This window comes from Manis javanica, chromosome X (genome assembly GCF_040802235.1).
Source record: "Manis javanica isolate MJ-LG chromosome X, MJ_LKY, whole genome shotgun sequence".
NCBI classification, from domain to species: Eukaryota; Metazoa; Chordata; class Mammalia; order Pholidota; family Manidae; genus Manis; species Manis javanica.
This window is the reverse complement of record NC_133174.1, coordinates 12,838,317-12,860,038: the sequence shown is the minus strand read 5'-3', so window position 1 is coordinate 12,860,038 and position 21,722 is coordinate 12,838,317. Positions and strand designations below refer to the sequence as shown.

Here is a 21,722-nt window from a genome sequence, read left to right as displayed (position 1 = left end):
ACCCACATAGTTCAGAAGCTCCAGACTAAAAAGTAAGGGAAGAATTATTCCTCAAGCAGTGATACTCCCAAGGCAGAAGCAGAAGCAAACAAAAACCTTCTCTGAAAAGGTGCTCTCACGTCCCCGAAACATGGGATTTTCACAGGAAAAAAACAACAACACACACACAAGCTCTGCAACTGATGGGTTCACAATAAAAAAACGACAAAGCACAAGAGTGAACAATCTAACCTGGCCAAGAGTCTGCACATACGACATACACACAATTACCCCCACGGACTCAAAGCACACAGAGAGAACCAGGAGATTATGAAAGAATTTGCATAAAATGACTGAAGATAGAAAGGAAGCAAGCAAATCCTGAGAACTAAACCTATGAGAAAAGAGCAAGTAGAATTGAGAAACAGAGAACAAAAAACTCCCATAATGAATCTTGGAATTAACCTTTTTAAAAAGATGACAAGAACGATAATGAGAAATTCTTTGCTAGAAGACCTTAGAGAAGACTGAAATAACTGCAAAAAATACACGATGTTCACAGATATGAAGACTCAACACAATAAAGATGGCAGTTCTCTCCAGATTAATCTATAAATTTAATGCAGTTGCCATCAAAATCCAACAGGGGTTTGACAAGCTGATCACAAAATGTATACAGAGGACTAAAGGACCAAAGAAATTTTAAACAGTAAAGGTGGGGAAGGGAAAGGAACTCCTAATACCCGATATCACGACAATTATAAGCTGCAGCATGAGGTATTCCTGAGAGGGCAGACCAAAGAGACCAACGGATCATAACGAGGAGCCTAGAAACGGCTTACTGTATGACAGAGGTGGCATTTCACATTAGTGGGAAAGAATGAACTATTCAATAAATGGCACCTCTGCCTCACACCCCAAAATCACTTGCAGTGGAGGAAAGAGCTAAATGCTCTTGAAAAGCATTTTTTACAAAACTTTTGGAGAATATAGTCAATTCTCATTGTTTACAGTAGTTATGTTCTATTTAATCACTTCAACCACTGAAATTGTGCACACTGAACAGTTTGCTCCTAGGGGAAATACAGGATCGGGTCCCCGCCAGCCTCTGGTCACAACATTTGTTATCAGTCAGTCAATAGCATAACCTTGTTTTATGTGCATTTGTTTAAAGACACCTCATTTAAATGAACAAAGCTTATCTAACACGTATTTTCTCCAGGAGGCACCTGACAGCCTTCTTACACTTAGGAACACTAGACAGCACTTCATCACTATCTTTGGGGTCATTTTAAATAGTGGAATCACCAAAAAACACAAAAATGCAAAAATGGCACTAAATACACCGTGAGAAGGACGCTTGTTTATAGAATGAGAGCTGGAACAGGAAGGCAGAGTGTTGCTTTGTTTGACCTCAGCTGGGAACACGTGTGACTAAATTTTCACTACTTTGCACATGGCGACAATATTGATTTGGGGTTAAAAATAAATTTTAGCAAGCAGGTGAATTTGCAAATACAGAATCTGCAAATAATAAGGATCGACTGCATCTTTGTGATATTTCTAAGGTTGAAAGGGTATTTTCCCTTTTAGACAAGATGCAAAAAACAAATTATAAAGGAAAAGCCTGACAAATTAGACAAATTGAAATCTAAAACATCTGCTTGAAAATATAAATCATAAAGAAAGTGAAAACCAAGTCACAAAGTGGCAGATGATATCTGCTCCCCAAATAAAGAACAAAGGATTAGTATCAAGAAATTCAAGTTCCTGGAAATCAACAAGCAAAAGACAAACAGCCATTAGAAAAATGAGCAAACGATAACAAGCATTTTCTTAGAAGAAAATAGACTGGCCAACAAACTAATAAAAAGATGCTCAATCTCACTTCTAATAAAGAAATTTAAGTTAAAAATTAGATATTTCACAACTCTCTATATTTATAAATATACTTTTTAAAACTGAAGTGTGGTTAAGCACAACTCATGGGTCAGGCAGAAGGTTTACAATATCAAATGACAATGTTTCATAAAATCAAAATACATTTTTAGGTAACATTTCCAACAAAGGCATATATTATTTCCAGAGATTAGAAGCCCAAAGGAGAAAATAAGAGCTCCAGAAAGCCACCCTGAGAATAAATAACCAAATGATATTCAGGAAGCAACCAAAAAAGACTCCTCCAGTACAGGCAGAGATTGGACATTTCTTAAAACCACTGTCTGGCTGTTAACAGTGGATTTTATGTGAGGTGATGGGGCAGAAGCTCTGCACACAGGGGCTGTACACATTCAAAGTACTCATCTTTAAGATTCTGTTCTGGAGCCACTCTCAGTACCAAATTCTGTATCAGCCAAGGTTCAACCTGAGGCCGAACCAGTACATATACACACATATATAAAACCAGTAGAAGCGGCTTATACAAACACTAGTTAAACAGGCTCTACAAAGCTTTAGACACCGTACCTGATGCTGGAGCCCAAAGTCCACGGGGCGGGCAGTCAGGAGGGGACGAGCAGGAGCAGGCTCAAGCCCACAAGAACAGACTGAAGCCTGAGTCCATTCTTGCCGTCTCTGGTCTTGGTGATGAGGTCATCCTGCAGAAGCCCGGGCCCGAGATCCCGGAGCCAAATACACACACCTGGCCCAGGACCCGCCTCCTGGAGCCAAACACGCACACCTGGCCCAAGAAATCAGAGCCGCTGACAGAGAATCCCGGGAAACCCAGGACAACTGCAGGCCTGGCTACCGCTTCTGCCAGCAAGGTGAACCGGCCGCTCACGCCGAGCCGCACAATGGCTGTTTCTTCCCTTTGACATCCAAATCTCTCAAGAATCTCCTCTGGGGCCCACCTTAGCCAGAAACATGCCAGAAAGGGAATTCTGAGAACTGTAGTCCAGCCTAGTCAGAGAGACCCACTACAAAGCCATCACATTCCTTAACGGTTGCGTATCTCCTCAGACCCTCCTTTGGCTCTGCAGCTAGCTTTAGTCAATTTTATTTTTCTCTAGGAAATAACCCATGCACCTATTTTTTAAAATTATTGGCATAAAGTTATTTGCAGTATTCTTGTTAACTAGTTTTAGCAATTTCTGGTAGAGCTACAGTTACAACCCTTTTTCACTCATTAATATGGTTATAAAATTTGATATTACATTGTCTCTAATTGCATCCTGATCAGAGAATGTAGTATCTTTGTTATTGATTGCTTGGTATTAGAGATATGGTTTGTGGTCTAATACTTGCTCAATTTTTATAAATGTTCCATGTGTACATGAAAATGTGTATTCTCTAAAATTGCAGAGTACACACACATGCTCAGGTGGATTAACTGGATTGTCCAACCTTCTACACACTAATTTTTTAATTTACATGATCAATTAAAAATCTCCCTCTATCACAGTGTAGCCCAGAGAAGGCACATGTTGGATCTGTGGCATCTTACTGCACTGACGGACAGCGACTGCATTGGGGTATGGGTGGGGACCTGATAATATGGGTAAATATAGTAACCACATTGTTTTTTCATGTGAAACCTTCATAAGAGTGTATATCAATCATACCTTAATAAAAAAAAAGCCTTAAAAAAAACTCCCTCTATCAATTTCTCCTAGTAGTTATGTCAGTTTTTGCATTATAAAATTTAAAGCTCTGTTTTAGGTACATATAAGTTTATAATTATTGTATCTTCCTGGTGAATCATTCCTTTTATCATTCAGTAATGACTTTTTAAATTCCTAATGCTATTCTTTGCCTTGGAGCCTATCTTGTCCCACGTTAATTTTGCTATGGGTTTAATTATGCTCTTTTTTCCCCCTGCCCCCTAGGGGTTTCTTTTACTTTCTTGCTAGCTCAGCTATGCATTTAAGAAAGATATTTGTTATATTTGATACATTATTTCTGTTGTGTGTAGCAAGCAGGGTTGCAGGATATCTAACCTGGCGTATTGACAGATCTTGAAGTTCTCAAACTTAGAAAAAAATGAAATAACTTGCCTTTAAACAGAAATCTCTTGTTTGATAGCAATTGGAATGGCAGAATAAATTGCACAAGTATGCATAACAAAGGCCCCATCTTACCAGTGAAGGTGTCAAACCATATTAATTGTATGGTTCAATCTGAATGTATTCACTTTGTACCTTCAACAGACAAGAAAAAATATGCCTTTTCAAATAATACACTCCCACAACTTCCCCCAAGAATTTGATATGGCCCCCTCCCTGAAGGGTGGTTCCCCCATGAATGAGAATCATTGGTTTATGGTTCCAAAGAAGATTCAGTTTTAAAAAGGAAATTTTATTTCCTTAACAGTTTGGCAATCCTCTTCCTTCCCTCAGGCAGTCACAGATGTTACACTTTCCTCTGGTGTTCTGTGGGTTCCCTTCAATGTTTCCAAATTTACTTGGGTTTCCTGGCCCAGGAGACCAACAGTAGCTCACCTAGTTTCTACCTGGCTCAGTGTGGGTCTGGACACGAGCCAAATCCTATCAGCTGACATTTAACTTACTCTTAACCAATAACAGCTTACTAGGGACTTTTAATACACTATCCCCTGCTCGTGGCATGAATTGAGGTCTACTTTTCTCTACTACTGACTATGGGTTTCAAGGGTCCTGGAAAAGACTGTGTCAGTGATTTGGGCCCAACAATTTGCCAAGAGGGAAAGCCCTATTTCTTGTTAAGTAAGTTTGGTGTCTGACTTGTTTAACTTATCAAATTTATGCACTACATTGAAAGCCTTTAAAAACTCATTAAAATCAATGCTTCCATCTTTGTTTAAGTCCATTCTGTTTGCGAGCTCATCAATTTGAGAATCATCAATATGAATGCTGTAGTGGCTTTTGAAAAGTTTCCACATGGAACGAAATTCTTCCATGGAGATCAGACCTAAAGAACAGAGGAGAAGGCTGTGAGCATTCATTTTAAGAGCCACGTAGGGAGGGAGGGTGGGGAAGCCATGCTGACTGAAGAGTCCCCATTAGAAGCTGACATGCCTGACCATGAAGGCACTGACGGAAATGGAAAAGTCAGGTTATAAATACAAGAAACAGTATGCCATTTTCAACTATCAAGTGATCCTGAGATTATTCTAAAGCTGAAATAAGTAAACAGTGAGGGAGCGGCAGAAGACTGTGGACTGTGGGACTATATGTGCTACAGAAATTACAAGATCTGAAATCTAAGGGAGGTGGACCTGAAAGGAGGACAGAGAGGAGAGCGTCACCAAAGCAGAGGGAGAAGATAACCTGGGGCTCAGTAAGAGGATTGTAAACAATGGCTTTACCATGTATTGTAGGCAACAATTTCCTTTCATATTTTGATTATTGATTTTTTGGTGTTCAGTGTTCTCTGCAGTTGAGAATTATCTGATGATTTTTTAAAGTTTGAAAATAGGTAATTGTGCATCAGAGATAAGCAGAAAATATGTGTTCATAGCCCTCAGTCCCACAAACAGAATCAGAACTCTAGGGATGAATTTATCTCCATGAGTATCTACAATGTTTAAATGGACAGTGAATTATTATCTGTGCTGGTGATTTATAAAAGGAGCTATTCTTGTCTGACTAGTGGATACATAGGTCTATATAGGACCATATGATCTTCAATACAATGTTTGTGGCCAAAGTAAAACAACAGTAATATTAAACATGAGTTGCCCCTCCCACCCCACCCCCACCCCGAGTTGAAGTAAGTTCGGATGAAGATGGCAACGGATGAAAACAGAATTCTGGTTTCAGAAAGACAGACTACCCTTGGCTTTCTACTGCTACTCAACTAATCAAAGTTCATTTACCTGAGTGATCAGAGTCAATGACATTAAAGATGATTTGCAGGTCCGATCGGTATCTGTACACAGTTTCAATTAGTGTAGACAGAGCCTAAAATAAAGATTTTCTGAGTGTTAAAGCACACCGAATTAATAACAAGGTCAATTCTAGTAACTGTAACAAACACAAAACACCACCACCAATCCCAAGTATGTGATTCAGATAGAAATTTGAGAAGGCAGGCCTTCCTTGGAGGCCCAATCCTCTCTAATCAGATAAAAGGCCCTGTTCTTGCATCCCGAAGCGTCTGCGGGCTATGTTCCTCAAGGCAGGGCGGAAGCAAACAAGGAGGCAGTAAACAACAGGAGCCAACATTTACTGAGAACCTTGTATCCAAGGCTCTGCCCGGAGAGCTTTCTATGCTATATTTCACTTAGTCCTCAACAACAGTCCCAAGGAAAAGAACTGTGACTATGTCTATTTTACAGATTAGGAAACAGGAGCAAAGTAAGTTCCCCAAGGTTCACATAGCTGGTAAATAAGCTTTGAATCTCAGCTGCGTGAAGCCAAGGCCTGTGAGCTTAGTCACCAAGGTGAAATGCCTCTTAAGAGAAGCCAAAGCCTCCTTCCTGTGGCTATTTTAGTCTCTGTGCTTAACTTCTCATCTCCCCTGCAAACATCGCTCTAGTCCTAGTTCCCATCAGTTCACTGTCAGACCAATGTTATAACTCACTGCAGATGAGTTGTTAACTAGTTAAGTACCAGGGGTCAGATAACTCTCCCTGGGGTATTCCCATTTTAATGAGAGATTTTAGATTTTAAAAACCTTTAAGGTATTAGATACTATGTCAGTAAGTCTATACACTCACAGTGTTAACAGAGAATACAATGCGTGCCTTAAAGGGTGCATATATGAAAGAATGGATGCCACAGCTGCCCTTCTGCTGCACAGCACTTCAGAATCACATATTTGACATTAGTTTGCTTGCAGCAGCTTTTTCTTTTTGCCTATACTTAGCACAGATTTCCCAAGCAGATCACAATGTACCTGAGAGTTCCCCACTTAGGCCTCCCCTAAGACTGCCACTCCCATCCATTAGATGATTCCACTCCCAACTTTTCAAAGGACTAGGTTACTCTTATACATGGTCCGAAGGGTGTTTGACTCCAGCTGATTTCAGCTGCAGCTGTTCCACTTGCCTCTTTCACAGGGTTTTTAATGCGGATATCCTGGAAGCTGGACATGTAGTCAATATTTCCGTCTTTGTCTCTGGTCACCAGATGAAAACTCAGGGATCTCCACGGTAAGTTCAGATCCAAAACAACCTCCATAGAAGAAGCCCACTGGCCCACAGAAAGTTTTCCTAACAACAACAAAAAGAACAATAAAAAGCCCATAAAACTGGTCGATCATTTGATAAGGAAATGCAACCTCCTCTGTGGGGCCAGTGCGCAGCCTGGGCTTTTGAGGCCTGGCTGCCTCCTGCTCCCCTTTATGATGTGTCCTACCGCGTGGGCCCCACAGCTCTGAGGGAGGAAGAACCACAGAAAGTCTTTGGTATTCCCTACTGTTTGTTAAGTATAAACAATCAGGCTTTGGGGATTATATTTTTCCCCCTTTTTCTGATTAACAAAGTAAGGTATGTTTATATTAGAAGATTTGAAATCAAAAAAGGATATGCAGGGTAAAAGGTTACTTTTACTTTTAACATTTTGGCATATTATTCACCTCTCATTTTCCCAGGTAGGACCCTCTCATCCCCTAATATTATATGTAGTTTTTCAAAATATAAATATCTTCATTTTTTCCTGATTATTAAAGAGAGAGTCATTTGAAATGATTTTGAATAAACCAAAAACAATGCTACTACATCTAGTGTTTTCTCTATGTATATATACGTGTATATATAAATATATATTTTTTATCTTTCTTAAAACCAAATATACATTGTGCTCTACTATATGTTTTACATGCATATATTACATGTGGCAACTCACACACACAACAAACATATTTATTCTAACTTGATTTTTAACTTACAATGAATCATGGACATCCATCTATGTTAATAAACATAGATCTAAATCATTTTAATGGCTATGAATCTATTCCATAATTTCCTTAGGATCATTCCCAGAAGTGAAACTGATGAACCAAAGGGTATGTACATTTTTTTTTTGGTATCATTAATGTACAATTACATGAGCAACATTATGGTTACTAGACTCCCCCCATCATCAAGTCCCCACCACATACCCCATTATAGTCACTGTCTATCAGCGTAGTAAGAGCTATAGAATCACTACTTGTCTTCTCTGTTATACTGCCTTCCCCATGCCCCCCCCCACATTATGTGTGTTAATTATAATGCCCCTTTTTATCCCTTATCCCTCCCTTCCCACCCATCCTCCCAGTCCCTTTCCCTTTGGTAACTGTTAGTCCATTCTTGGGTTCTGAGAGTCTCCTGCTATTTTGTTCCTTCAGTTTTTGCTTTGTTCTTATACTATATAGATGAGTGAAATCATTTGATACTTGTCTTTCTCCACCTGGCTTATTTCACTGAGCAAAATACCCTCTAGCTCCATCCATGTTGTTGCAAATGATAGGATTTGTTTTCTTCTTATGGCTGAATAATATTCCATTCTGTATATATACCACCTCTTCTTTATCCATTCATCTACTGATGGGCGCTTAGGTTGCTTCCATTTCTTGGCTATTGTAAATAGTGCTGCGATAAACATAGGGGTGCATATGCCTTTTTCAAACTGGAGTGCTGCATTCTTAGGGTAAATTCCTAGGAGTGGAATTCCTGGGTCAAATGGTATTTCTATTTTGAGCTTTTTGAGGAACCTCCATACTGCTTTCCACAATGGTTGAACTAGTTTACATTCCCATCAACAGTGTAGGAGGGTTCCCCTTTCTCCATATCCTCGCCAACATTTGTTGTTGTCTTTTGGATGGTGGCGATCCTTACTGGTATGAGGTGATATCTCATTGTGGTTTTAATTTGCATTTCTCTGATGATTAGCGATGCAGAGCATCTTTTCATGTGCTTGTTGGCCATCCGAATTTCTTCTTTGGAGAAGTGTCTGTTCAGATCCTGTGCCCATTTTTTAATTGGATTATTTGCTTTTTGTTTGTTAAGGTGTGTGAGCTCTTTATATATTTTGGATATCAACCCCTTATCGGATATGTCATTTATGAATATATTCTCCCATACTGTAGGATACCATTTTGTTCTACTGATGTTGTCCTTTGCTATACAGAAGCTTTTTAGTTTGACATAGTCCCACCTGTTCATTTTTGCTTCTGTTTCCCTTGCCCGGGGAGATATGTTCATGAAGAAGTTGCTCATGTTTATGTCCAAGAGATTTTTGCCTATATTTTTTTCTGAGTTTTATGGTTTCATGACTTACATTCAGATCTTTGATCCATTTTGAGTTTACTTTTGTGTATGGGGTTAGACAATAATCCAGTTTCACTCTCTTACATGTAGCTGTCCAGTTTTGCCAACACCAACTGTTGAAGAGGCTGTCATTTCCCCATTGTATGTCCATGGCTCCTTTATCATATATTAATTGACCATATATGTTTGGGTTAATATCTGGAGTCTCTATTCTGTTCCACTGGTCTGTGGGTCTGTTCTTGTGCCAATACCAAATTGTCTTGATTACTGTGGCTTTGTAGCAGAGCTTGAAGTTGGGAAGCAAGATCCCCCCTGCTTTATTCTTCCTTCTCAGGATTGCTTTGACTATTTGGGGTCTTTTGTGGTTCCATATGAATTTTAGAACTATTTGTTCCAGTTCGTTAAACAATGCTGTCGGTATTTTGACAGGGATTGCATTGAATCTGTAGATTAATTTAGGCAGGATGGCCATTTTGACAATATTAATTCTTTCTACCCAAGAGATGGGATGAGTTTCCATTTGTTAGTGTCCTCTTTAATTTCTCTTAAGAGCGTCTTGTAGTTTTCAGGGTATAGGTCTTTCACTTCCTTGGTTAGGTTTATTCCTAGGTATTTTATTCTTTTTGATGCAATTGTGAATGGAATTGTTTTCCTGATTTCTCTTTCTGCTAGTTCATTGTTAGTGTATAGGAATGCTACAGATTTCTGTGTATTAATTCTGTATCCTGCAACTCTGCTGAATTCATATATTAGTTCTAGTGGTTTTAGAGTGGATTCCTTAGGGTTTTTTATGTACAATATCATGTCATCTGCAAACAGTGACAGTTTGGCTTCTTCCTTACCAATCTAGATGCCTTTTATTTCTTTGTGTTGTCTGATTGCCGTGGCTAGGAACTCCAGTACTATGTTGAATAAAAGCAGGGAGAGTAGGCATACTTGTCTTGTTCCCAATCTTAGGGGAAAAGCTTTCAGCTTCTCACTGTTCAGTATGATGTTGGCTGTGGGTTTGTCATATATGGCCTTTATTATGTTGAGGTACTTGCCCTCTATACCTATTTTGTTGAGAGTTTTTTATCATGAATGGATGTTGAATTTTGTTAAATGCTTTTTCAGCATCTATGGAGATGATCATGTGGTTTTTGTCCTTTTTGTTGATGTGGTGGATGATGTTGATGGATTTTCGAATGTTGTACCATCCTTGCATCCCTGAGATGAATCCCACTTGATCATGATGTATGATCCTCTTAATGTATTTTTGAATTCAGTTTGCTAATATTTCATTGAGTATTTTTGCATCTATGTTCATCAAGGATATTGGGCTGTAGTTTTCTTTTTTTGTGGTGTTTTTGCCTGGTTTTGGTATTAGAGTGATGCTGGCCTCATAGAATGAGTTCGGAAGCATTCCCTCCTCTTCTATTTTTTGGAAAACTTTAAGGAGCATGGGTATTATGTCTTCTCTAAATGTCTGATAAAATTCAGCGATGAATCCATCTGGACCAGGGGTTTTGTTCTTGGGTAGTTTTTTGATTACTGATTCAATTTCATTGCTGGTAATTGGTCTGTTTATATTTTCTGTTTCCTCCTTGGTCAGTCTTGGAAGGTTGTATTTTTCTAAAAAGTTGTCCATTTCTTCTAGGTTATCCAGTTTGTTAGCATATAGATTTTCATAGTGTTCTCTAATAATTCTTTGTATTTCTGTCGTGTCCATCATGATTTTTCTTTCTCATTTCTGATTCTGTTTATGTGTGTAGACTCTCTTTTTCTCTTAATAAGTCTGGCTAGGGGTTAATCTATTTGTTTGTTTTCTCAAAGAACCAGCTCTTGGTTTCATTGATTTTTCCTATTGTTTTATTCTTCTCAATTTTATTTATTTCTTCTCTGATCTTTATTATGTCCCTCCTTCTGCTGACTTTGGGCCTCATTTGTTCTTCTTTTTCCAGTTTCAATAATTGTAACTTTAGACTGTTCATTTGGGATTGTTCTTCCTTCTTCAAATAGGCCTGGATTGCTATATACTTTCCTCTTAGAACTGCCTTTGCTGCATCCCACAGAAGTTGGGGCATTGTGCTGTTGTCATTTGTCTCCATATATTGCTTGATATCTGTTTAAATTTGGTCATTGATCCCTTGATTATTTAGGAGCATGTTGTTAAGCCTCCATGTGTTTGTGAGCCTTTTTGTTTTCTTTGTACAATTTAGTTCTAGTTTTATACCTTTGTCATCTGAGAAGTTGGTTCATACAATTTCAATCTTTTTTAATTTACTGAGGCTCTTTTTGTGGCCTGGTATGTGGTCTATTCTGAAAAATGTTCCATGTGCACTTGAGAAGAATGTGTATCCTACTGCTTTTGGGTGTAGAGTTTTGTAGATATCTGTTAGGTTGATCTGTTCTTGTGTGTTGTTCAGTGCCTGTATGTCCTTACTTATTTTGTCTAGTTGGTCTGTTCTTTGGAGTGAGTGGTGTGTTGAAGTCTCCTAAAATGAATGTATTGCATTCTATTTCCTCCTTTAATTCTGTTAGTATTTGTTTTACGTATGTAGGTGCTCCTGTGTTGGGTGCATATATATTTATAATGGTTATATCCTCTTGTTGGACTGACCCCTTTATAATTATGTAATGTCCTTCTTTGTCTCTTGTGACTTTCTTTGTTTTGAAGTCTATTTGGTCTGATACTAGTACTGCAACACCTGCTTTTTTCTCCCTATTGTTTGCATGAAATGACTTTTTCCATCCCTTCACTTTTAGTCTGTGCTTTCTTTGGGTTTGAGGTGAGTCTCTTATAAGCAGCATACAGAAGGGTCTTGCTTTTTTATCCATTCTATTACTCTGTGTCTTTTGATTGGTTCATTCAGTCCATTTACATTTAGGGTGATTATTGATAGATATGTACTTACTGCCTTGCAGGCTTTGAATTCTGGTTACCAAAGGTTCAAGGGTTACTATCTAACTGTCTAACTTAACTCACTTATTTCTATATTATAAACACAGTCTGATGATTCTTTATTTCTCTCCTTTTTCTTCCTTCTCCACTCTTTATATGTTAGGTGTTTTATTCTGTACTCTTTTGTGTTTCCCTTGACTCATTTTTTGGATAGCTGATTTTATTTTGCATTTAGTTAGTACTTGGTTGGTCTCGTTTCTTTGCTGTGGTTTTATTTTCTCTGGTGACATCTATTTAGCCTTCAGAGCACTTCCATCTAGAGCAGTCCCTTTAAAATACACTGTAGAGGTGGTTTGTGGGAGGTAAATTCCCTCAACTTTTGCTTATCTGGGAATTGTTAATCCCTCCTTCAAATTTAAATGATAATCTTGCTGGATACAGTAGTCTTGGTTTGAGGCCCTTCTGTTTCATTGCACTGAGTATATCATGCCATTCTCTTCTGGCTGTAAGGTTTCTGCTGAGAAGTCTGATTATAGCCTGATGGGTTTTCCTTTGTAGGTGATCTTTTTTCTCTCTCTGCCTGCTTTAATACTCTGTCCTTGTCTTTGATCTTTGCAATTTTAATTATTATATGTCTTGGTGTTTTCCTCCTTGGGTCCATTGTGTTGGGAGATCTGTGGACTTCCATGGTCTGAGAGACTATTTCCTTCCCCAGATTGGGGAAGTTTTCAGCAATGATTTCTTCAAAGACACTTTCTTTCCCTTTTTCTCTTTTCTTCTTCTTCTGGTACCCCTATAATGCAAATATTGGTCCATTTGGATTGATCACACAGTTCTCTTAATATTCTTTTATTCCTAGAGATCCTTTTATCTCTCTCTGCCTTAGCTTTTCTGTATTCCTGTTCTCTGATTTCTATTCCATTAATAGTCTCTTGCACCTCATCCAGTCTGCTCTTAAATCCTTCCATTGTTTGTTTCATTTCTGTTATCTCCCTCCGGAATTCCTCCCTTACCTCTTGCATATTTCTCTGTAGCTCCATCAGCATGCTTATGACTATTATTTTGAATTCTTTTTCAGGAAGATTGGTGATTTCGGTCTCACCAGGCTCTCTGTCTCGTGTTTGAGGGATATTGGACTGAACAACATTCTTCTGCCTTTTCATGGCAATGGAAGTGATTGCTGGCAAGTGGCGTGTGTGTCAGCTAGGAGAACAAAGTCCCTTCCTGGTTGCTGGTCGCCGTGCCCATCTCCACTGCCTGTGCCAGTCAACTGCACATGGAGCAGCCTCTGGGTTAATCCCCTGAGCTGCTGTGGGCAGGGCAGCCCTCAGGATGGCCTAGGGCACTGCCGGGAGTTGCAGGCAAGCGGCATGTGTTCTCCTGTGAGAACTGCGCCCCTTCATGCCTTCTGGACTCTGCACCAGTCTCTGCTGCCTGTGCCGGGCAACTGCACACAGGGAGCAGCCTCTGAGTCGATCCTCTGAGCTCCCATGGGTGGTGCAGCTCTTGGGATGGCCTAGGGCACTGGCAGTGGTTGCAGATGAGCAGTGCATGTTCACTGCAAGAACAGAGCCCCTACTTGCTTCCTGGACTCTGTGCCTGTCTCCTCTGCCTGTGCTGGTCAACCCGGTGCAGGGGGCTGCCTCTGGGTTAATCCCCTGAGCTGCCATGGGCAGGGAGGCCCTCAGGATGGCCTAGGGCAGTGGCGGGGGTTGCAGGTGAGCAGTGCATGTTTGCTGGGAGAAAAAAGCCCCTTTGTGCCTTCCAGACTCTGCACTGGTCTCCACTGTCTGTGCCAATCAACTGCGGGGAGGGGGCAGCCTCTGGGTCTGGCCCAGTTAGCCACACACTGGGAGAAGCCTCTGTGTGGTTGGTGTGGGTGGGTCTGCTCCCCAGCTGATCAGCAGCGACGGCGGGTCAGCTGGTTCACTTGCAGCTCTGGTGGGGGGAAATGAACGGCAGAGTGCTTATCACCGTGAGGGGCTTTGGAGCTGCACTGCCACCCAGGGGGTTAGGGCTCCTGAAGTTCCGTAAAGTTTCCAGCTTGCTGGGCTGTGTGCCAGGACAATTTTGCCCACCTGTTAAACCCTTGTCCCTTTAAGACTTTTTTTTTTAATGTTGCATAAAATGTTTATTTTACATTTGTTTACAATTTTACTTCTTATAAGCACTTCTTTCATTACCATTGTTTTATATCAACATGATTTACATATTTTAACATTTTATTTGTACACTAGTTCTTCAATTTCAGATAATCCTTTTGGAATCACTTTCCTTCTTGAAGATAATCCTTTTGTAGTTTCTTTAATGAAGGTCTGTTGATGGTAAAATCTGTTTTTTAATCTGAACATGTCTTTATTTCTGTTTTGCTTGGTACAAATTCTAATAATTACTTCTCAGAATTTTGAAGGCTTTATTCTACCACCTTTTGGGTACACTGTTGCTACTGAGAAGCCTACTAAATATTTGACTGTCTTGCCATCACGGATGATCTTTGCCCCTTTAACTGCTTTTAGAATCTTGCAGTTACACTACATGAAGTTTAGGCATGGAGGTTATCTATACATACTGGAGATAATTGTGCTTCTTGAATATATGCACTTATGTTTGTCCAACAAACATGGAAAATCCTGTTATATCTTCAAATACCGCCACTCCACTCCCCCATTCTCTCTATTCTCTCCTCCTAGTACTTCCAGTCTATACATCTTTTCTCCATCTCTCTTCTCTTTAATATTTTTATTTTCTGATTCATTTCTCCTTGCTACACACTGTGCATTTTCATTAGATCTACCTCCAGTTTATTTATTGCCTTTTCAACTGAGTCTAATATGATATGCAACATGTCTGAGGTTTTTTTCAAGTAACATGCTTCTCATTTCTAGCAGTTCAGTTTGTTTCTTTTTTAGATCTGCTTTTGGATCCATTCTTCTTGTATGTTGGTGATGATATCTTGGAGAATTGAATCCAAAGTTTGTTATTTCTATAGGTTCTTTCCCACACCATCAAGTTTCAACTGGAATCTGCTGATCTCGTCATGAAATAATATTGCTTTATCTTACTCTATGAGAATCCTGGGCTTATATCTTGCTTTTGCCAGAGGCTAAAGAGTGCTGCAAACCGAGGGCCACTTCAAATGTCCTAGCATCTCAGATTTGGATATGTCTCTTTCTTTCTGGTCCAAGGTAAACTGCATATGGCAGTGCTGTAATTGGTATTTGCTATCTGGGCAACCAATGTCCACCTGCATGCCTAATACAGTATTCACAAATCTCAACTCAAAATGTGTTCATTTTTATAGGGGAGAAAAAGTAGAGGTATGATTCTTGGCGATGTCCCCTACTTTTTTCGAGCCTACTAATTCAAAAGTAGATTTTAGTCAGGATCAAGTTGTTTTACAGTACTTAGTCTAATGTACTGTTGGAAGCAAAAGTCTTATGTAGTATATTTAAACAATTATGATACAGTAACCTGAGAAAGCACATGAGTTACGGCAATCCTTACTGATTAAAATCCCTCTGGAAAGGCCTCCCATTCCTCAATCAGAATTTGATCAGTATTTTGGAAGTGGATGAAAATTTGAAGGTCCTATAGTATGAATTACCTAGTAGGTTGTTCCCCACTTTTCAGAAATTTCTCCTATTATTACTAAAATATTCAGTCAACCTCAATTATTCAAATGTTCAATGTTCTAATCAATCTGTGATCCAGATCAACAGGACTAAAATCTATGAAAATAAAACATCATTTTTGAACATTTAAAAAAAATAGATAATAATGCTTTGTTACATGCAACTTCCACTTAGATGCATAACTTTATTTTTGGAAGCCTAGGCCACCTATAAGACAAGCAGGACTAAACAAGGCAGCTGGTGATTTCATTTTAGTCAGAAACACACTTACAAGGCATTATGGCAGCAGATCTGGCTGCAAGTGTCTTAAATGCAGATGGACTGTTTGCATCTTTACTATTCATAACTGTTGGTCAGTGTTCTCTGGATGATCAGGAAGTTCTCTGTGCCTCACCCTAATCACTGAAGTAATGAAAGGAGAGACCAGCAGCAAAGACTGCAACTGCAAATGCTGCAATCACACCTATGTTTTGCTGAATTTTCAATACTAGGGAGTTTCAACTGGTTGTTGTGGTTGTTCATCATCTATGTGGTCCAAAGAAGCTTCACTATCTATAGAGGAACTTATACAAGCTGTGTTTATTTCTTCTGCAACTTTTAAATCTTCTACCTGAATCATATGATCTAACATCTCTTTAAAATGGTCTCTGATTTCTTCAGCTGACTCATCACCAAATTTATAATCACATAACATTACAGTGGATCCTGGAATGGGGACAAAAACGCGGTGACAGAGCATGTGGAACTCCTTTTCAGAACCTTTTTTTTCTGGAATTTCATTCAAAAGCAGATCCTCAAATAGTATTTCACAACGATCAGCAACTGTATTCAATATATCTCTCTTTACTGCCTGTACAGCATCTTTAACCTTGGGTTTATTGTTATGAATATAAGCCCTGCATTTCACAGCACCCTTAAGGTTTACAGAGCCACTGCAGATCTGGACTGTGGCTGTGGATCTGTGGTCTGAATTCAGAAGCAACTGTGTGAGCACTTAGACATCAAAAGAATGACTAGTCACTTGAGCATTTCCTCTAGAAGATTTCTTTTGTCCTTCTAGTAGGTCACAATCTTCATCTTTAACTTGTCCATTTATCAAATAAACACCGTTTTCTATTTGCTTGGCCCAGCGTATGTCCATTCTTTGTATTTTTCTCCAGAGTATAGCTGACAGAAGTAGTAGACAGTGGGATGTGAATATTAATATGAACTGTACACTCTAAAGAAAACCATGAAGTTGATACTCCATTTTGATATTTCCAATCTGCTGGTTTTGCTGAACTCTTTGGATCACGGACATCATATGTTCGACAAAATATTTTTTTTGTAGAAGAACAAATGTGAAGTGCCACTCATTCTGAGACATCATCCTCTGTAAAATTCCACAGTCTCTTTCTATTCATAGATTTTTCCATAGCAAACACTAATCTACTCAGGGCACTTTGAAAATCATTTCCCATTTCTAAAGTTGTAATAATAAATACTCCAAGAACTAAAAGTCCTCCTGGTAGCATTCTGAATACCTGGTTGGCATGTTCTGTGGCCCATTCTTCATCCAAGTCATTCAAGTTAGCTTGGGGTATTTGAGGTTCTCATCTTGTTCCTCTTTGGGTGGCGTTCTAGTGGCAAGATCACATAATCCTTTTGTGAAGAACACTGTCCTACTAAAAGACCAGAGACAAAAGCCTTTCCTTGGAGATTAATGTTTGAAAAATACTGGCAAACAGTCTCTTCTACAATGTAGGTTCTTCCCATTATTGAGAATTAATTAAATGTCCTGTACTCAGGATGTGCACGCGTGGTAGGCAAATCTGCGGAACGGGCAGTCCGGCTAAGACAGGTATTTAGATGCAAGAAGAAGCCTCCACGCTCGCCTCCGTGCCCAGTTCCACAGCCAGTGAATTCATCAGGAGGCCTTTAAGACTTTTAAAGCGCCTGCTTTTCTTTTGTCCCAGGGCAGCTGGCTGTGGGAACCTATTCGCAGTCTTAGTCTCAGATTTTGCTTTTCCGTTCCTCTAATATCCAGTACACCATGCAATATGTGTCTGTGTTCCCAGTGCAGATTACTAGGGCTGGTTATTTGGCAGTCCTGTGCTTCCACTCCCTCCCCACTCTGATTCTTTTCGTCCAGCCACTGAGCTGGGGTAGGGGTAGTGTTCGGGTCCCGCGGGGTCACAGCTTTGTACCTTACCGTTTTTGTGACATGTTGAGTTCTCGCAGATATAGATGTAGCCTGGCTGGTGTACTGTATCTTCTGGTCACTCTTTTAGGAATAGTTGTATTTGCTGTATTTTCAAAGTATATATGGTTTTGGGAGGAGATTTCTGCTACCCTACTCACACTGCCATCTTGAGAATATCTTGGGTATGTACATTTTTAAGTTTTTTTTATATATACTGCCAAACTGCTTTCAAGAAAAAAAATCCATTTACACTCCCATAAGACCATCCCCTACACACTCACCTGCTAAGGACATAACTCTTTTTTAAATTCAAATTTAATACATACAGAAAAGTTCACAAAACAAAGACAGAGCTCAGTGTTACAAAGGGAATTCTCATGTAACTACCACTAAGGGCAAGCAATAGAACATTGCCAATATCCAAAAGGTCCCCTTGTGGCCCCTCTCACAATTACTATCACCTCCCACTTTCCAGGGAGAGCTGTTATCTTGATTTTTAACACTATAGAGTTTACTTTTTGCCTTTTATGATCTATCTGTAAATGGAAGCACAAGGTATTATTTTGGGAGCAGTCTGACTTCTTCTGTTTAACACTAAATTCATGCAATTCAGCCATGTTGTTCCATTTAGTTGTAAGGTCTTCATTTTCATTCTTCTATAGTATTCCATGGTATGAATATTCACAATTTATATATCCATTCTACTGTTGGTGGTTATTGGGTTATTTCCAGTTTGGTGCTATTACAAACAGCACTGCTAAGTACACTTCTGTACATTCCCCCCTTTGGTGCATTGAACCTATAGCTCAATTTGAGGAGAATTTGTATCTTGACAACTTGACCCTTGAACACAGTAATACCCACCCATTTATTTCAGACCTTTCCAATTTCTCTTAATCATAGTTTAGAAATATCACATCAGTTATTAGGTTTCATCTTCAGTACTTGATTATCTATTGTGAATGGTATCCTTCAAGATTTTCATTATCTAAAAGTTAGTTAGTTGCTGGCCATACCAGTTATCACGTTATACCCCCTCAGCCCGAAATCTACTATGCTTTGCCGTTTTGTGATACTGGAGCTGAGTCTTGTTGAGATTTCTCTTTTGGCAGCTGGTAGAATATTAGGTTTTGTCAGTAGAGGGTGTAGGAAGAATTCTCTAAGACAGCATAATAATGGTTCAGGTGTGTTTTGCTTCTTGCTTCTATGGCAAAGCATGGTTGTGAGGAGTGTGTGGGAAATGCAGTGGTATCCACTCTCTAGTCACTTTCACTGACATCCAGTGGAGGGCATCATTCTCTCCAGTCTTGGCCCACCAGATACAGACCAACTCTGACCTGAGATACCTCAGTGAACTCCCACCCTATCCAGTAGGCCACAGTCACACCCTCTCCAATGAGGTCTGAATCTACGTTGGTTAGTAGGGGACTTTCCAACTTTGTTCCTTCCTTGGGTACGTTCTCTTAGCCTCTCTCAGCAGAATACTTCCTACTCCTGCATTCTTTAGAGTTTCTTTTAGTAATTAATCACCTTTTGCTAGTTAATAATTCTTTATATTAAATTTCCTGTTCAAATTACTTGCATGGTTTCTGTCTCCTGAATAGGTCAACTGATACACGAGTACATGGAAATGCAATCAATTTCTGTGTAATTACCTTGTGTTCTACAACTTGATAAATTCACTTATTAATTCTAATAGTTTTTCTGTGGATTTATTTGGGTTTTCTATATATTCAATCATGTTGTCTACATATAGTGATACTTTATTTCTTCCTTTCTAATTCTTACCATCTTATTTAAAGAACCTTATTGCACAGGCTAGCAGCCCTAGTTCAATGTTGAACAGTCCTGAGAGTGGGCATCTGTATTAGTTTCATTTTGCTGCTGTAACAAATTACCACATACTTAGTGGCTTAAAATAACACAAATACATTCCCTTATAGTTCTGGAGGTTAGATGTACAAAATCAGTTTCATTGGGCCAAGGTCAACTTGTCGGCAGGGCTGGTTCCTTTTTGAGGCTCTGAAGGGAGAATCTGTTTCCTTGCTTTTTTTTAACTTCTAAAGGCTGCCTTTATTCTTTGGTATGGGGCCCCCTCCATTTTCAAAGTGCATCATTTCAATATATCTGCTTCCATCATCACATCACTTCCCTCTGACTCTGACTCCTCCCGTGTCTCTCTTATTAAGGATCACTGTGATTGCATTGGATCCACCTAGACAATGCAGGATAGTCTCCTTGGGTTGAGATCCTTAATTTAATCACATCTGCCAAGTCCCTTTAGCCAACTTTGTTGATCATAGTTTCATCTTGTAAAATATATGCATTCACAGATTCTTGGAACTAGGATGTGGACATATTGGGCGAAAGAGCATTATTCAGTTTATCACAGTATTCTCCCACATTCCGAATCTTAGAAGGAAAGGTTTCAACATTTCTCCATTAAGTATGCTATTTTCTATAGGCTGGGGCAGATATCCTTTATGAGATTAAGGAAGTTTGCTTCTGCTTTTAGTTTTTTGTGTGTTTTTTTGCTTTTTGAAATTTATTTTTATTGAGATATAATTGACATATAACATTGGGTAAGTTTAATGTATGCAACATATTGTTTTGATACATTTATAAATTATAATGTGATTACTACTGATGGTTAGCTAAAACATCTGTCCCATCACATAGCTGTCATTTCTTTTTCTGTGGTAGGAACAATGAAGATCTAGTCTCTTGGCAGCTCTGAAGTTTATAATACAGTAGTGTGGTCTATAATCACTATGCTGTTCATTAGATCAATCCCAGAATTCTAGGTGAACAAGCTTAGGTACAAGTCAGGGACTTCTGGTGCATGACCATGCTTGAAGACACCATAGAAACAATTTCAAAGTCATGCTGTTTTTAAAAGGGATGAATGAATTGAAATTACATCCCTGAAGACAGGACTTTCAGGTTGATGGATTCAAAGATGGTCGGGGCATACAAGTGAGTAGGATTTTACATCTACTTCATGCTTTCCTCATATTTTTTTTTGTATCATTAATATACAATTACATGAGTCTGCTTTTAGTTTTCTAGATGTTTTTTAAAACCAGGGTAAAATACATCCAACAATTTTTTCTTATTTTGAGACAATTACATGATTTCTTTAATTTTATTAAACTGGTGAATTATACTGATTGACTTTTGAATGTTAAAACAACCTAGAATTCCTAGCATTCCTAGAATAAACCAAATTTAGTTGTGATACATTAAACTTTTGCTAATATTTCATTTGGGATTTTTTCCATCTAAATTTATGAGTGATATTAGTCTTTAATTTTTCTTTTCTATAGTGTTCTTCTTTTGGTATCAGGTTTATGCTGACCTCCTAAAATATTATTGGAAATGTTCCCTCTATTTCTATCCTCTAAGAATTTTTGTAAGAAAATTTTTGTTTCTTAAATGTATATTATAATGGCTAATGATGTTATCTGAGCCTAGAGTTTTCTTTGTAGAAAGTTTCAAAATTTCAGATCCAATTTCTTCACTAGTTAGAGGATCGTTCAGATTTTCTATTTCTGTTTGTGTCAGTTTGGGGCGTGTGTGTGGGGGGGTGTACATATGGATTTTAGGAATTTGTCCATTTAATCTAAAGTTTCAGTTCATTAGCATAAGAGTTTCCATAATACATCCTATGAACTTTTTAATATCTGTAAAGTCTATAGTAATGTCCCACCTTTCAACTCTGACATTGGTTATTTCTCCCTCAAACTCTCAATTTGTCTCTCTTTCCTTACCAGAGTTTTATCAACTTTACCAGTTTCTTCAAACAACCATTGCTTTTTTTACTTTGTTGATCATAGTTTCATCTTGTAAAATATATGCATTTAGGGTTATCAA

General features: G+C 38.8%; 1 protein-coding gene and 1 pseudogene across 5 annotated transcripts in view; both read right to left on the bottom strand.

Moving 5' to 3' along the window:
* Positions 1-4,254: 4,254 nt before the first annotated feature.
* The window catches only part of PPEF1 (protein phosphatase with EF-hand domain 1), a 135,638-nt gene continuing 118,170 nt past the window's right edge, over positions 4,255-21,722 (bottom strand). For all 5 annotated transcript variants that reach the window (XM_037020564.2, XM_073227603.1, XM_073227605.1 and 2 more), the window contains 3 exons: positions 6,948-7,111; positions 5,774-5,858; positions 4,255-4,866 (listed from right to left, as the gene is read on the bottom strand). In XM_037020564.2, coding sequence (XP_036876459.1) covers positions 4,658-4,866; positions 5,774-5,858; positions 6,948-7,111 — 458 coding nt within the window. In that variant the 3' untranslated portion in view covers positions 4,255-4,657. The remainder of the gene's footprint in view (positions 4,867-5,773; positions 5,859-6,947; positions 7,112-21,722) is intronic.
* Positions 14,185-20,887, bottom strand: LOC140847392 (protein odr-4 homolog pseudogene; annotated as a pseudogene).